We start from the raw sequence: 16,850 nt of genomic DNA, 5'->3' as shown, positions 1-16,850 counted from the left end.
CCAAATGCTTGAATTACCCTAGATGCCTAGAACAAATGAAACTCAAGACAGATGATCAAAATGTGAATGCTTCACTCCTTCTTTAAAAGGGGAACAAGAATACCCTTGGCAGGGAATAGAGAGGCAAAGATTAAAACAGAGACAGAAGGAACACCCATTCAGAGCCTGCCCCACATGTGGCCCATACATATACAGCTATCCAATTAGACAAGATGGATGAAGCAAAGAAGTGCAGGCTGACAGGAGCCGGATGTAGATCTCTCCCGAGAGACACAGCCAGAATACAGGAAACACAGAGGCGTATGCCAGCAGCAAACCACTGAATTGAGAATAGGACCCCCGTTGAAGGAATCAGAGAAAGAACTGGAAGAGCTTGAAGGGGCTCGAGACCCCTTATGAACAACAATGCCAAGCAACCAGAGCTTCCAGGGACTAAGCCACTACCTAAAGACTATACATGGACTGACCCTGTACTCTGACCTCATATGTAGCAATGAATATCCTAGTAAGAGCACCTGTGGAAGGGGAAGCCCTGGGTCCTGCTAAGACTGAACCCCCAGTGAACTAGATTGTTGGGGGGAGGGCGGCAAGGGGGGGAGGATGGGGAGGGGAACACCCATAAAGAAGGGAAGGGGGAGGGGGATATTTGCCCGGAAACCGGGAAAGGCAATAACACTCGAAATGTATATAAGAAATACTCAAGTTAATAAAAAAAAAAAAAAAAAAAAAAAAAAAAAAAAAAAACGAGAGAGAAGTCTGGTGTAATTCAGATAGGTCTGAATTCATTTGTTACTGCATATTTATGCCTTACCCCTTTTAATATTCTTTCTTTGATCTGTGCATTTAGGGTTTTAATTGTTATGTGAATGGAGGAATATTTTCTGGTCTGCTCCCATCTGTCAGATTCTATGGCAGTGGTTCTCAACACTCCTAGTGCTGCACACCTGTAATACAGCGCTTCATGCTGTGATGACTCCCACCATAAAATTATTTCAGTACTACTTCATAACTAATATTGCTACTCTTATAAGTCATAATATGCAAGGTATCTGATATACATTCTTTGTGAGTGGTCGTAGCCCAGAGTTTGAGAAACATTGCATTATATACATTTTTTTTTTAAAGAGAGGACTTCATCTAAGAAGGTCCTGATGCAGGTGTAAGAGCAGAGACACCCTGACATAGTGACAAGTTAGCAGGCCCAAGGCCGCTTGCCTTAATGGCAACAGAGATTCCTGGGTAAAGGCACAATCTGAAATCACTGTCCCCAGGACATTTCTTACCTCAGGTTTTCCCCATTACACGGTGTGTCTGCTTGGCCATGTCTGTCCAGGAAGCCAGTCCCTGTAGTCTCTAATACAGACAGAATGCTAAAGGCAAGAATGTTTTCCCTCTGTTGGCTCCCAGTCACTTCTACAGAAGTAAGTTCAAATCACCCGTGGCTAAATGTGTCTCTCTCACATAATGTGTGAGACTTGAAATGTCATCCATTTGAGTTGACAAAAACCACTCTCACTTCGGATTTACAGCTGACCAACACTTAGTTTCAGGAGAATGAAGAAGCTGGCCAGGCCTGCAGAGTCAGATTCCCTCCCTGCCTGGGACAATCCCACCCACAGTAGACTTCAGCTTCACCTAGCAGCTGTTATCAGAAAATCTGACCTTAAGGTTCTGAAGTCCACACATGCACACACCCTAAAGTTGTTAGATGGTGGATATGGGGTTTTTCTCCAATTTAAAATCATTCTGGCCTCTTTTCTCCCCTGGGATGCACTCTGTTCTCTCTGGTCTGTTCTTCTCAGAAGTCAACTCTCAGAAGGGGCACTTTGCTCTAACTCCTCCATGGGACCCACCCAGCATTGTGACTGGAGGATCCTAAGGAGTTGTAGCTCTGAGCTGGGAGGGGGAGCTCTCACCCTGACATGGAGAAGCCTGTTTTCACAGCTGATCTGGATCTGAGGAAAAGGTGCTTTTAAAGAAGCCTGTGAAAGTGTCTCCTGCAGGAGAGCCCACCCTGCAGGGAAAGTCACACAGGACAGGGAAAAGTGGCTTCCCAACTTTCCCAGGGCTCTCAAACCAGGAAGGGTACCTGATTTCAGAGCGTTTGAGAAAGGCCTCCATCTCCCTGAAAGAGTTCCCTCAATCGTAAGTCCCACCACTACCCCAGGCTCAGCAAAGCCCTCCAACTGCCAGTTCCTTGCAAATGAAACCCAGTGTGGAGAATTGAGGATAACACTTCTAGGAAAAGGGAGACACAAGCCTCTGGGGGTCCTGACCTGGGGTCTGTCCCTCAGGCTCTCCTCACTTCCCCTAGGTGCCTTGGGCAGGGGCAGGGTCAGGAGTAGGGGGAGGGGCAAGTTCATGGTCAGGGGCAGTGTCAGGAGTAGGGGGAGGGGCAAGTTTATGGTCAGGGGCAGGGTCAGGGGCAAGCAGTGACCTCCAGACAAAAGTTAGGCTTTGGGTGCATGGAACGGGCAGCAGCAGAGCTTGCCCTGCCCTCCTTCTCTCTGGAGTGGGAAAGCATGGAGACCTGAGTGGTTGGGAAGAGTTGGGGAACTCACAGCTGCTTTTCCTCTGGCTGCAACTGCAAGTGCAGGGCGAAAGAAGCCAGAGAGTCTCAGGGGATCCCCCCATTTCCTGATTTCATTGTCCTTGTGGCTGTCCAGGATGAAGGCTGTGCTTGGCTGGGCCAGAAGCCCCGCAGACAGGTAGAAGATGCACAACTGGCCTGTGACCTCCCTGGGCGCCCACTGGGACCCAGCTCAAGTGGCCACAGACACTCACCAGGCACCCTGCCCCAGCCCTAAGCCTGTGCACACCAAGGACACAGCACCTCTGCTAGTCTCTCCCACCATGAGCACTCACCCTGGCCCCCTGGCTTGCTTACACTCTCTGTAGGGAGCTCCTTGTGTGGTTGAGACATCAGGTTGATTATGGCCTCAGAGAAGGAGTTTGACATTGTTCCTACTCTTTCAATATAGTGGAATAATTGAAGCACTATTGTTATTAGGTCTTCATTAAAAGTCTGATAGCATTCTGCGTTAAAGCCATAGGGTCCAGAAATTTTGCTTTTTAATTTTGGGAGGGCAAACTATACTGACTGTATCTATTTTCTTCTGAGAATTATCCATGTACCTTCCCAGATCTGTGTTTATGTTGGTAATTGTTATCTGTCTAGAAAATACCAATATCAAATAGATTTTCAGTTTTCTGGAGTAAAGGCCTCTGAGGTAAGACCTAATGGTTGTTGAATTTGTTCATTGCCTCATGTTAGATTCCCCCATTCATTTCTAATTGTGTCAATTTAGGTATTGTCTCTGGTGTGCAGTTTGTTTGAGGAAGGGGTTGCCTCTCTGGTGGATCTTCTCAACAAAAATACAAAAAAAGAAACAAAAAAAAATAAAACAAACAAAAAACCCAACACACAGGACTTGGTTCTCTTGACTCTTTGTATTTTTCACTTTATTTGTAATTGACTGATTTGATTTGAGCCCTGAATTAATTTCCTGCCATCAAATCATACCTGACATTCTATGGGATGAGGTTTGGCCTCATCTTGTTAACAGCAACACGTAACTGCTGAGCTGTTTCTGCTCTCTGTAGTGGTGATGACGTCAAAATCTTACTGAAAACCATGCATAGCCTGGTTTAGGCTGTCGTAAGGTAGCCCACCATTTCAGTGTTCCCTGCAAGGTGCCATGGGACAGCAGTAGCATGAGTCTGCATGTACCTCCACAGTTTTCACTAGGGACTACACACACACACACACACACACACACACACACACACACACTTTACTGACATGGTGCACATTCTTTGCACACAAAGAAGAAAGTGAGTAGTAATGAAAACACACCAATAATGGAATTGATGGAGGGAGTTGTGGGGAAGCTGGGGCTTAGAGTTACTTAAAGGCCCTGTGCAGGCTCTCCTTTTGTTGGAGGAGAAACTTCAAGTGCAATGTGGTTCTTTATTTTCTTTCTCTAAAGCACAGAGGGCTAGGCTGAAACATAGGGCTTTGAGCATGTTTGGCAAGTACAGTCACACAGAATTAAATCCTAAGGCTGGAACCAATTAATCTTCTACAAAATTACAGAGCAGCCTGGATGAAGACTGTCAGCTGAAAAGGTGGACATCTCAAGACAGGCACTAGACAATGGCTGACAGACTTGACTGAAGAGTGGTAATGTTTTGCTATCTCATAGGAAAAGAAGGCCCCTCCTACAACACTGTACGCTAAGGACAGTTTATTCAGGTTAGGATGACATGAACTATTGTCTCAGGTCACAGATGTCAGCACAAAGTATCCAAGGTATTGTATGCCAATGGTAGCATTAACAGAACAAAGCACACAGTGTCATGAAGACATAAATCATGAGTTTGTGTAGCAACACCCAGGCCTCTTCCAGGGTCTTAGATAGTAACTGAGAACCTCAAATACGGTAGTGATGTGATAGTGTGGGGTGAATCTAGTTACAACTAGTTTCTATTGTGACACAGATGACTCTTTTTGTGTCATGTTCAGCTTATGATGAATGACTAGACCTAAGCATGAGAATACCCAAATACTACATTGCTTCTCTAGCTGCTGAGCTTTTAAAAGCCCTGGGGTGACAGCAAGCTTTTGTGGACATTCTGGATTATTCCTTCTGTACTTTAACTCTCTGACTCACCTCCACTCTCAGTAAGTTAGATCAATTCCATAAATTGGAAATCAGTCACCTGGAAAAAATACATCTCAATATGATACCGGATTGGCCATGGAAAAAGGGTAGCTTGAACTGTCCCACCTAGGTTGGGCTTGCACAGGCCTGCTCTCCAAAAGAAACCTGTGTTCACAGCTGCAGGCTACATTCACTATGGATGTTCTTGAGGTTCCTCCCTAAATGGCTCAGATTAAAATAATTTTCTCGTTAACAATCAAAAAACTGATTATGCCAAGCTGGCCTAGAGGAAGCTAGTTTCTGTTCTGTATTTTATCAGATGTGCATAATACATATGGTCATCATTGATAACAGTTGAAAGATCTGCTCTAATATGGACACTAAGAGGTGCTGGAGGATGATCCTGACCCACAATGAGGAGTGGGAACACCAGAGCCCTGTAGGGATGCCTGACAACCTAACACACTGAGCACGCACGGCTCAGTAAGTTCCCTGTGAACACACATCTCCTGAGATCTCTCTATTTAATTGTAGGTGATCCTGTCCACCTAATACAGCACCTCATGTGGAATAACAAAAGCCACCTACAGGAGCTGTGGGGATGACTCACAGGGTAGAGCATCTGCTGCTCTCTCAGAAGAACCACATGGACCCTAACAATTGGGTAAAGTGTGTCAGTGATTACATCATAAAGTGTGTGTCAGAGAAACAGCCACATTATCCACACAAAAGACACTGTCACACTGGGTACCCCTTGGTGACTTTGAATTCACTTATTAGGCCAGGCTCCATGGAACATGCAGAGATCCATCTGTAGCTGTCAGTTCTAGGTCCACAGGAGGGGACAGAACCCTTGAGTAAGAATGATGGTCTTAAGAGTCAAGAGATAGAATTCAATTTTTATTCATAACAAATACATTTTTACAACAAACAGGATTAAAATGAATAAAAATATTTAAAAATATTTAAAAGTGAAAAATAGTAACAAGAACATATAAATATGAAACAACAAAAAGAAAACTTCAATGAAAATCAAAACAAAAAGATTGGTCTATCCTCAGTGGATCTCAGTTCTCCCACTACTCTATAGAGACCAAGAGAGTTACGCAGCCAGGTGTTCCCTATGCCGGACATCACGTGCTTACATGTACCACGGAGATGGCTTCTCCAGGATTATTATCAGCTGAACAGGTTACACCTTGGTTTCAGGACCCTCACCCCTGTGGCTTCAGAACTCAGATGATAAATTCACCATCCACAAAACTTGAGTGATTGGAGACACTCAGATGTCCTACCCTGATACTCTAAGCCAACAACTTTGGATTTAAAACGCATTTCCAGGGAGGATATGTTCAACAGACTTATCAGTGTCCCTATGTGAAATACCAAATGCCCCAGAAGTGCGAATAGGTTACAGGCTGAATCTTGGTCTACACGTTCCAAATAGTTTTGGTATTGTAGAAAAATTTTTGTAACATACAACCTCTAATATATAAAGCAAACGATGACCATGCCAGTTAGAAGAAATCAGAGGAGGTGTAAGAACATAAGGTTATTGCCTGGAGCACAATTCTCTCCCTGTTCCTACTGTCAGATATCCACTGTATTTAAAGAAGCAATGATAGTGAAGTACATTGCTGCCCTGTCTAAACTCAGAAAAAGTGGACCCTCCATGACTCCTGATGAGGTTATTATATCAATGTAACAGAACAAATGAACTGAAAAGTAAAGGCCAGAAGTTCACAGTATAATAGCATTGGCCTTACCTTATCCTCACAGTGGGGATGGGGAAACTAAAGGTCTGAAATCCTTGACTTTAAGAATTGTGATATTCATGGAAATTCAATTCCTTTTCAGATGCTCCAGTTGTTGTGGCCCATTGCTAGAAAGGTCAGCTTAAGCCTCCAGCCCCCCTGACAGGAAGCTCAAAATATACTGCCCATGGCTTACTTGACATTCCCCAGAAGTGCTGTCTTTGTCCATCATTACTTTGAGAGGAAAGGCCAGACTCCTTCACTCTAGTCTCTCCAGAATCGACGATCCCCCTCCCAAAACGCTTCCTAAGACGGGAAAACATGTCTTAGGTTGTAACCGCCAGACTCAGTATGAGAGAAACTAGGGCACTGGTCGTCACTACAACACTGGTGACATCACAGAGGATGCCAAGAACTCTCTAGGAGATAATAGAATGTCCAAGAAGGGACAGCTGATGTCATGGGGAGCAGATTTTGTTTCCTGATAATAATCTCCCTGTACTGAGCATAAGCTGAGGGGCCCTTTCCAGGAGACTTTCCTGGGGCAGAGCACTGGGAATCTCCTCCTTCTAAAGCCAAATTTTCCTCAAGGCTTGAGTATAAAAAAACCTTAGTAATTCCTATGCATCTAAATGAATGTTTCCTTCCATATCTTGCCCCAAAATGTCTCACTAACTCAAATCGTCCTCATTCACCAATGTTAGCCATTAAAACTTCCTGAGATTTCACACCAGCTTGAATATGCAGTCAAAAGTTCTCCTGTCTCATTATGTACAGGTGCTTTATATCACATCAAGAAATAGTCTGCATGGTAGGTTACAACATGCGTGTGTGTTAGGGGAACACTCATGAAGTCATGTGCTTAGCAATTGACAATTGCCAATAAATTCCTAGGAGAAAGAGTTGAAGTCTTTATGGTGCTAGGAAAAGTGTGGAGACCAGTTGGCAGAGGAAAGTGCAATATTGGAGCCACCAGTGAACGGAACCTCATGCTGCTTGTGGGGTTCTCCTCTCTGCACCAATGTCGCCAAAGGAGCACTGCTCACAAGCCTGAGTAAGATGTACCATGAGCTTCTATCAGAAAAATAAAATAGTCAAGAGACATAGGGGGTGCACATAAACAACTAAAATGAGGCTATAAACATCATTAAGTGGATAGAGCAAGGTCCCAGCACCTGTACACTGGGAAATGGCCACCCCACCAAACACAGAAGCATCTATCATAGTAAAGAATGAATACTTTATAGAATGCACACACTAACACTGATTGATCACATCCATAGTTCAAATTTTGGGAGCAAATTCATGGCCCCAACTCTCTTTCTCTCAACTTATATAGCAAAAAATAAGAAAGAGAAAAGAAAAAATCAAAACAAAAAGCTCAAGCTTCTCTCTCATATGAAGATTGCAGGAAGTGTTATCTGGTGGTCAGTTCTGATTGGGCCATTTTAGATAGAACAGTGCACAGAGACCCTTAATGTGATGGGCCCTATATAAAGCTTTTTGCAATATTGGAATTTTAACAAACCTCATCCAGAACATACAGAAGAGGCAAGGATGTGATCACCATGCCCTTGTTCTCTATCAGGTTATTTTTCTGCGTCCTTGATTGTCAGGCATAGAACAGCAACAATCTGAAATAGCTGGTAGACATGGAAAATCGTGGCTAAAACTATAGTTGTGGGTTGCACACCTCAACTGTCACAGGCTAATGCTGTCCTCACAGTCCTTGGAGGCCACTCTTGTAAGCCTATGTATTGGAAAGTGGAAGGAGGTTTATCTGAGCTCAAAGAGAACCTGGCCAACCAGGTAGAGGGCAACATGCGATACTTGAGACCCTGTCTAAAACCAGCGCAGAAACCCACTCTTCATTCAAAGCATCATCTATGAATTCTCAATTATCTACCATTCTCTCCCTACCAGTCGTTCAGTTTGGAATGGTAGAAAAAAATGGAACTGATCTTTCTATTGTAAGGACCTTGATCTCTCTTTCCTTAGGTCCACATTAAGAGTATATATAAATGGATATCACCATCTGAACATCTTAGTATTATCTACTCTGTATATCTAGCATAATACTGTGCCTATGACCGTCTCAAGCTTCCTTGAGCATTGTTGCCCCAGCAAGAAGTACGAAGTACTGAGGCCAGTCCCCAGGGATCCTTTCAAGGGTTAAAAAGAAAGCCATTAGAGATACTCCCCTTTTTGTCCTTAAATTAAATCAAGCTGACACAATGTGAACCTGGTGGGCTATTTAACCATGCATCTTTCTTCCAACCCCCCCCCCATTCTGAGTTCAGTCCATGGCAGAATTCATTCCCCAGCATCGTAGATATTTCTTTGTATATTTCCACAAGAGCCAGGTTTCTTTCTCTTTTAAATAGAATTAGTTGTAGTCAATCAACTGCTGCCCTATGTAAGAAATGATTAGTATGTATTGTAACTTACCACACTGTATTTGTGTATCCAAGTACGTTAGTGGAAATCCAGCATTACTGAGGAATTGGAAACCAGCGCTGTGGCCATGCCTTTCTGTGCCTACTCCTGGCTCACAGGCAGCAGGGGGGCAGACCTTGAGTTCCTCTTCAGGGACCAAGTGAGGTTGAATGGGCACTGAGCAGGCAGAGAAACACAGCTGAGACAGCTCCTTTCAGTTATCAAACACATCATCTCCTTCCCTGCTGAGGTCTTGCCCCCACACCTACCTTAACAGCGGCAAATTTGTTACACAGCAGCCAGCTCTTTCCTATTGTGCTGTAATACGCCTCCACATCATGGATGCTGAAAACAAGCTAACACAAAACAAAATAATCTGACACTGAACTGTGTGGTGCTGGTCACATACCCTGTTATGTTCTGTATATTATGAGGTTTGTTAATCTTAACAAGTTCCCCAACTATAAGCTTCCCATAGGACCCATCAGATTCAAGGAAAATAGGAACAATTATGTGTAAAATGTCCTGAGTCAGGGCCCATAGACTCAACATTTACAGCCCTTGTGCGTGAGCCCATGTGGATCTTGCAATGAGCTGGGCCATAGAAATGTCCAGTACACAGTTGTGAGCTATTGCTCTGGTTGAACTGTATTGGTGTGTGCATTCAATGAACTACATCTATTTAAATGAATTCAGTGTTGGTGTGGTTTGAATCCAGACCCCTTGACACCAAATCTTCCCTTCAGCAGCATTAAGAGAAGAAGCTAAGGTCAGGAGAGGTGACATCTTGCCATAAGTTATGTGACAAGAGGGATGGTGAATGATCCCTTGTGATAAGAATCAAGGTTTCTTCTGTGGTACTTAGGTCTATACTGGCCCTGTGCAACAGCTTCAAGAACCCATTTCTGATTTCCCTTGGGAATCCCTTGATGATGCACTCAGACAGGATTAGAAAGAACCAAAATGGTAGTCAAAGTACTTGATTTAAAAAATGTAGGGAACACTGCAAACTCATGTTTCAGGATATTTGATTACATTGTAAGACCCAAGATTTGTTATTTACTTAAAAGAAAATATATGTCTGGTGGTGTAGGTCAGCACTAACACAGACATTTAACTCTAGAACTTGCTGGTTTTTATTGACAGAGAAACTGCACAGAATTGCTATAGGGACCTGTGTCTTAGGTCTGTTTCCCTAGTATATCCTCTACATCTCTCATGATGGTGATCCTGTTTCTGGCTAAATGTATGTCTGTTTACTGGGGAATTGAGTTTAGTGACGTGCAAATATTATTTAAACCTATGTATTAAATTTTGTCATTTTGTTAATTTTTGTGGTTTTTATTGGCTTCTTTTGATTGACTGTCGTAGTTTTATTAAATTATTTCCTGTTTTCTCTAGTATTTTATGCTTCCCTTCAAACTAAAGTATTCCTTTTAGGATCCTCTACAGAGCTGTCTTACCGGTTATACATATTGTGTTAAATTTATTTTTAGTGTGCATTAGTCAGCACAGTAGCTGGGCAGCTGCCTGCCCTCCATGGTATCAGATCTACTTTCCAAACAATAACGCTCAACTCTTACTGACTGTGTAGCATCTTGGCTGCTCTTTGTTCCCCTTGGACAGCCCTCAGGACCAGGTGCTCCTCTCCCTTAACCATGGCTGCTGTCCTCTTCCTCTCTCCTCTCCATCACACATTCTTCCTTTATTCTTTGGCAGCTTCTTCTTCCTTCTTCCCTCCTCATGATCCTCTCTAGCAAAGCCCTCAAAGCTCACCTCCCCCATCTCTCTGCTGTGCAGCTGTTGGCTGTTGGCTTCTTTATAATCACAGTTAACTGGGAGCAGGGTCAGCTTTTGGGGATTTGCCAGTCTTGAGTTCCACAAATTAGCATTAAACACAAGAAGAATTAGACCAATCCACTACAGGGATTTCTTTTGTTTTATTTTGGTGTAATTATTCTTTTACCTTTTTGCTTTTTATTTTATTTGTGGCTATATTTTATTAATTGGTTATTTTATTTATTTATATTTCCAATGTTGTCCCAGTTTCCAGACTCCCCTCATCAAATCTTACATCCCATTTCTGCTCAGCTTTGCCTATATGACAGTATCCCCCACCCACACATATCCATTCCCACCTCACACCTCTAGGACCTCCTTTTGGTGGGGCAACAGGCCTCAGCATAGTCAATGGCCTCCCACCACATGGATGCCAGTTAAGTCACTCCTCTTCTACACAGTTACCTAGAACCATAGACCCATCCTTGTATATCCTTTGGCTGGCAGTTTGTTCCCTAGGAGCTGGGGGATTGGTGACAGAAGGTCTGGTTAGATATTAAAGACCAATGATTGCTGCTTTCTCTTCTTTTTCTAGTTATTGGTGAAATTATGTTTGTGTGCTTCTCTTTTTTGAAATTATTGAGAGATGATTAGTTTCTTGGTTTTTCTTGGGTACAGTTTAGCTCATTGTCTTGAAGTTTTCCTCCTATTATCCTCTGTTGTGCTCTCTTAAAGAAAAATATTGTTTAAATTTGGTTTTGTTGTGAAATATCTTGGTTTCTCCATTTATGGTGATTGCGAATTATGCTGGTTATAGTAGCCTTGGTCTGCATTACATCTGCCCAATTTTTTCTGGCTTTTGGAGTCTCTGTTGAGCAGTCTGGTGTAATTCAGATAGGTCTGAATTCATTTGTTGCTGGATATTTATACTTTACCCATTTAATATTCTTTCTTTTATCTGTGCATTTAGTGTTTTAATTATTATGTGAATGGAGGAAATTTTTCTGGTTAAATTAATTTTGCGTTCTCTAGGCTTGTTGTACCTTTATGGCCTTTTATTTCTTTACCTTATGGAAGTTTTCTGCTATGATTTGTTGAAGATGTTTACTGGACCTATGAACTGGAAATCTCAATTCTCTTCTATATCTCTTATCCTTAGGTTAGGACTTTTAATTGTGTCCTGAAATTCATGTATGTTTGGATTCAATAAACCATACATGTTTATCTGAGATGGGTGTTTTGTGTTTTGTGGGGTGACCTCCTTTACCCCAACTCTTCCATTTAGAAGCACGTTCGATAATGAGACATGGTCAGCAGTGGTGACCTCTTGCCATAAACTATATGAAAATAGGGAGGTGACTTTATGTGTGTCAAGTATCAGTAGTCTCCTGGGTGGTTTTGGTCCCCGGTTGGCTGTATGCAACAGTTTCAAAAGCCCAGGATTGATGTTCCTTGGGATTCCCATGGTGATGCACACAGACATGACAGAAAAAGGCCAGAATACACAGGATAGTACTTGACTTATGTAATAGAGAGAACATTACTAAGTTATGTTACAAAATATTTGATCACACTATGATCTCCATGAATGTATTATTTAATGAAAAACTATTGTGTGATATAGCATCGCCAGGGCACAGACATTTAATGCAAGAGCTCTTTGTTTACTGTGAACATGGACTTTATTACTGTCCAGCTCACCTACCTCACACCTTTACTGCAAAGCTAAAGGGCACTTAGGTCTAGAGCAGATCAAGGCACAACTTGATAGGAAATGAAGATAAGTAGGGCAATGGAAAGTCTTTCAGTTGTAGGATTTTTAAGAAAGTGTGCAGAGAGAGCTACAGTGCTCTTCTTCTGGGGGAACAGTGAATTAGGAAGGACAGTTGGGAGCTTCACTTAAATACAGCATCTGACTCCTGAGACTTTATTGGTAAATTAATGTCTGGAATTTTGCGTTGTAAAACAACACATTGCCTTTGCAGCTTTTGGCAAGGGCCATCGACAGAGAGATCACACCAGCTGGGGACAATCTGAAAGGAAATCAGGTTTTCTTAAGTCACCTGAGAAGTCCTCAAGGAGACAGGAATGAATGGGTAGCACCATAATAGAAGGCCTTAGGATCTCAGATAGTGCTACTCTAGATGCCTTGAAAATAGAAGCAGAAAATGAAAAACTAAATGACTTCACAGGAATTAGCTCAATTCTGATTATGATTATTTCATATTGGTATTTTATACTTGATTCATTTTTTAAAAGTTTTAAAATAAGAGTCTTCGGTTTTAATTTGAGGCTGTCTTAGAATCATGAAATGCTTACACTCTGGGCAACTAAACTCCAGGAAATCTTCTCCAGTCATACAGCTGGGTCATATGTGAGGCAACAACTGTTTAAAAGGGAGAGCTGGTTGCTTTCTCCTGGAAGAAGCACTTGGGGGTTGACTGTCACTTCTGAGCCTTCTGTTCTGAGTCACTTCGCAGAAGGGGCACTTTGCTCTAACTCCTCCATGGGACCCATCGAGCACTGGGGCTGGAGGATCCTATGGTGTTGCAGCTCTGAGCTGGGAGGGGTAGCTCTCACCCTGACTTGAAGAAGCCTGTTTTCACAGCTGATCTAGATCTGAGGAACAGGTGCTTTTAAAGAAGCATGTGAAAGTATCTCCTGCAGGAGAGCTCACTATGCAGGGAAAGTCACACAGGACAGGGAAAAGTGGCTTCCCAACTTCTACGGGGCGAGCGAACCAGGGAGGGCACAGGATGGTTGAGGAGTTTATGAAAGGCCTGCATCTCCCTGAAAGTCTTCCAGCAACCCTACATCCCACCACTATCCCAGGCTCACAGGTGAGGATCAGCCAAGCCTGCCACCTACGGGGGTTCCTGCAAAGTAAACCTAGAGTGGTGAACTCTTCAGGGGAGGGGGAGACACCAGTCCCCAGGGCCAAGCCTGGCATCTGTTCATTTGGCTCTGGCTTCTAGGTGTTGCCTAGTGCAGGGCTTGGTGAGCCCAGATCTCAAAAGTCTTTGGCCAAAGAAGTGAGAGCCCACAGGGCAATGCAAACCACAGCAGGGCAGGGCAGAGCAAAGCCGCACTCCAGCAGACAGTGTATAAGCTATGGGCTCGAGGGACTGGCAGGAGCAGGGCTAACCCTTGCTCTTTGGGCAGGGCAGGGCGGGGCGGGGCGGGGCGGGGCGGGGCAGGGCAGGGCAGGGCAGGGCAGGGCAGGGTGTTCCCCACTCCAGCAGACAGTGTATAAGCTATGGGCATGCGGGACTGGCTCATTATAAGGCAGGGGAGTAACACACTCCTTCTAAACAAAGAATGACTGTACTAATAATCTAACCTTAATATTTTGAATTTCTTGTCCCATATAAAGAACTGCCTCTTCTAGAGCATTCGCCCTGTCTTCAAACCCTCCATGTATCTTTCCTTGAATCAATAAAGCAATACTAACATTCTTAGATAACTTAGATGAGCAGTGTGGACCTCTCTAACCAAAGAAGTAGTAGATAAGGCAAAAGGAGACATTACACCAATCAGAGCAGTAAGACCCAGAATTAAGGCAACCACAAAACGCCTACCTCTACGAAGTACAGAGGAGGCATGATGAATGGCCTCTATGCCAGGATCAAAAAACCATGTCCCATTAACATAGACAGGCAAAAGTACATAAGGAGGTTGTCGTACTATGACAAAAACATTTTTCCTTGTAACACTAAGACAATTAGATAATTGACAATTTATGCAAGTAACATGATAAACACCATGACCATCCTGACAAGGGAAAAACCGCCATGCTCTTCAGAGGAAAGAAAGGAGAAAGGAGCAGCCACACAGGCTAAAACGGAAGCAGAAACTCTCTTAACCTCAGAACGAGGTCTAATAAGGGTTACTTTATGAGGAGCAGCCAAAGACGCTATAGATCAGGCTGAACAGGAAGCAAGTGGGAATTAAAAATTGGGGGAAAGGTAGGGGAAGCCCATCCAGGGGCAAACCAGGCATTAGCAGGGGAGGTCGGTAAGGAAGCATCTCCTTTGGTAAACCTATACTGATTCAATTGCATAGATAATCATGTTCTGGACTACTAACAGACCAATCTAAACGTTTAAAAGTTTGAGCTGTAGGGCTAAAGGGAGTAAAGTACGCAGCTTTGGAGAGAAAACCGCAAGACCACCATTTAGGGTAGCCATTAATAGCAATATTCTCCCAAACAGAGATCAGCTCCTCGCCATTCTGACAAGCAAACAAAAGGGAAGGAAAAGGACCTGAAGAAGATGGAGGAAAATAATGAAAGCCTCCTTTAAAAGGTAAAAATAATTTTAGAAACTGAATGTCTCGCTGACTGGTGGAATCGTCACTACAAGCATATTTTCGAGGAGTTGGAGACTCTGAAATTAACTCTCTCTCCTCTAAAGAGAAACACCCTTTAATGTCATTTTTAACAGTAAAGCATGTGGGAAGGGAGTCAGCGATTCCAGAATAGTTGTAGCAAGTCAAAGTTCGTTCTTTGAAATAAGAACTACTTTCTCCTCACCTTGACAAGGCCAAATTCCCAAGGGGCCACATGAAACAAGGGAGGATCAGGTAAATAAGCCCAGTAGGAGTCTTGGGCAGCAGCATAGAGAAAAATAATTACCTGGGTGAAGAGAAGTGAAAGCATAGCAGGAGAAGATTGGAGGGAGTAACTGGGAGGCGGAGAGGAAGCACGCTATCTCTTGCAGCAGAGACCAATTCTTGAAGCTGATCCCAAGTTGGCAACAGCGTGGTAGATGAGCGACCATGCAGCTGAAGCCTGGTGAAAGCAGAAGTGAGGCGCTGCTCAGAGCTGTCTGGCGTCATCAGGAATGAGGCACGCTCCGCTCTCATCTTTCGCTGTCGGTTGTTGAGGGGAGACTTTCTGCTTTTCTGCCCTGGGATTGTATGATCTGATGAGGCGGTCCGGAATCCAGACTGGTGACTCGGCATCCTGTGGAAAGACACATGCATGCCCCCTTGCGGAGGAGAGAAGAACATCTGGTCCCTTAAACGTAGATGAAACAGCTTTCTGCAAATCTAAGGGATGGTGATGTTCCCTAGGATCGCAATGGCGCTGTTGCAGATCTACCTTGAGAATCTTTTTTTCCCTTTTCTTCTTTTTCTTCCATCTAAATTAAATTGGGTATTTCTCATTTACATTTCAAAGGTTATTCCCATTCTCTTTTCCAGGCCAACATTCCCCTAACCCCTGCCCCTACCCTTCTATATGGGTGTTCCCCTCCCCACCCTCCCCCCATTACTGCCCTCCCCCGAGGAATCCAGTTCACTGGCGCTCCAACCTTGACAGGACCAAGGGCTTCCCTTCCACTGGTGCTCTTACTAGGCTATTCATTGCTACCTATGCGGTTGGAGCCCAGGGTCAGTCCATGTATAGTCTTTGGGTAGTGGCTTAGTCCCTGGAAGCTCTGGTTGGTTGACACTGTTGTTCATATGGGGTCTCAAGCCCCTCCAACTCTTTCGGTCCTTTCTCTGATTCCTTCAAACGGGGTCCCATTCTCAGGTCAGTGGTTTGCTGCTGGCATTCGCCTGTGTATTTGCTGTATTCTGGCTGTGTCTCTCAGGAGAGATGTACATCTGGTTATTCAAATAATTACTTACAAAAAGAGCATGATAATAAGTGAGTGGGGGAGACATATTTTAATTCTCCTCCCTGTACCTTAGCCATTTGTGTCTTTAATATTTGGTTAGATCTCTCAATAATTGCCCGCCCTTGAGGATCATATGGAATGCCTGTAGTGTGTCTAATAACAAATTTAATACAAAAGTTTGCAAAGGCTTTAGATTGATAAGCAGGACCATTATCAGTTTTCAGATGCAGCAGGATGGCAATAAATGCAAAAGAAGCAAACAAATGCTGCTGTACATCCTTGAATGCTTCTCCCGTCCTGGCTGTGGCCAAAATAACTCCAGAAAGGTATCAAGAGTAACTTGAACAAAGGAAAAATTTCCAAAACATGAAACATGAATTACATCCATCTGCCGTAGGATTCCAGGCTTGAGTCCTTGAGGGTTAACTCCAGGCAGAGAAGCTGGAAGTGTTGTAGGCAAGCAGAACAATGTTTTACAATCTGACGAGCTGCCTCTCTAGTCAAAGAAAATTGATATCTCAGTGCCTGAGCATTTTGGTGGTGAATACCATGGGTGGCGATTGCTCTACTAACATCGTCTAAAAGCAAACCCTGAG

General features: G+C 43.6%; 1 protein-coding gene across 1 annotated transcript in view; it reads right to left on the bottom strand.

Annotated features, from left to right (window-relative positions):
* Positions 1-15,661, bottom strand: part of LOC134483152 (uncharacterized) — a 757,250-nt gene extending 741,589 nt beyond the window's left edge. Inside the window, exon 1 of the mRNA XM_063278401.1 lies at positions 15,267-15,661. Coding sequence (XP_063134471.1) covers positions 15,267-15,411 — 145 coding nt within the window. The 5' untranslated portion in view covers positions 15,412-15,661. The remainder of the gene's footprint in view (positions 1-15,266) is intronic.
* Between the last annotated feature and the right edge of the window lie 1,189 nt (positions 15,662-16,850).

The sequence above is a fragment of the Rattus norvegicus genome, chromosome 19, assembly GCF_036323735.1.
Source record: "Rattus norvegicus strain BN/NHsdMcwi chromosome 19, GRCr8, whole genome shotgun sequence".
NCBI classification, from domain to species: Eukaryota; Metazoa; Chordata; class Mammalia; order Rodentia; family Muridae; genus Rattus; species Rattus norvegicus.
Note: the sequence above shows the minus strand (reverse complement) of the source record. Positions and strands in the feature narration are given on the sequence as shown.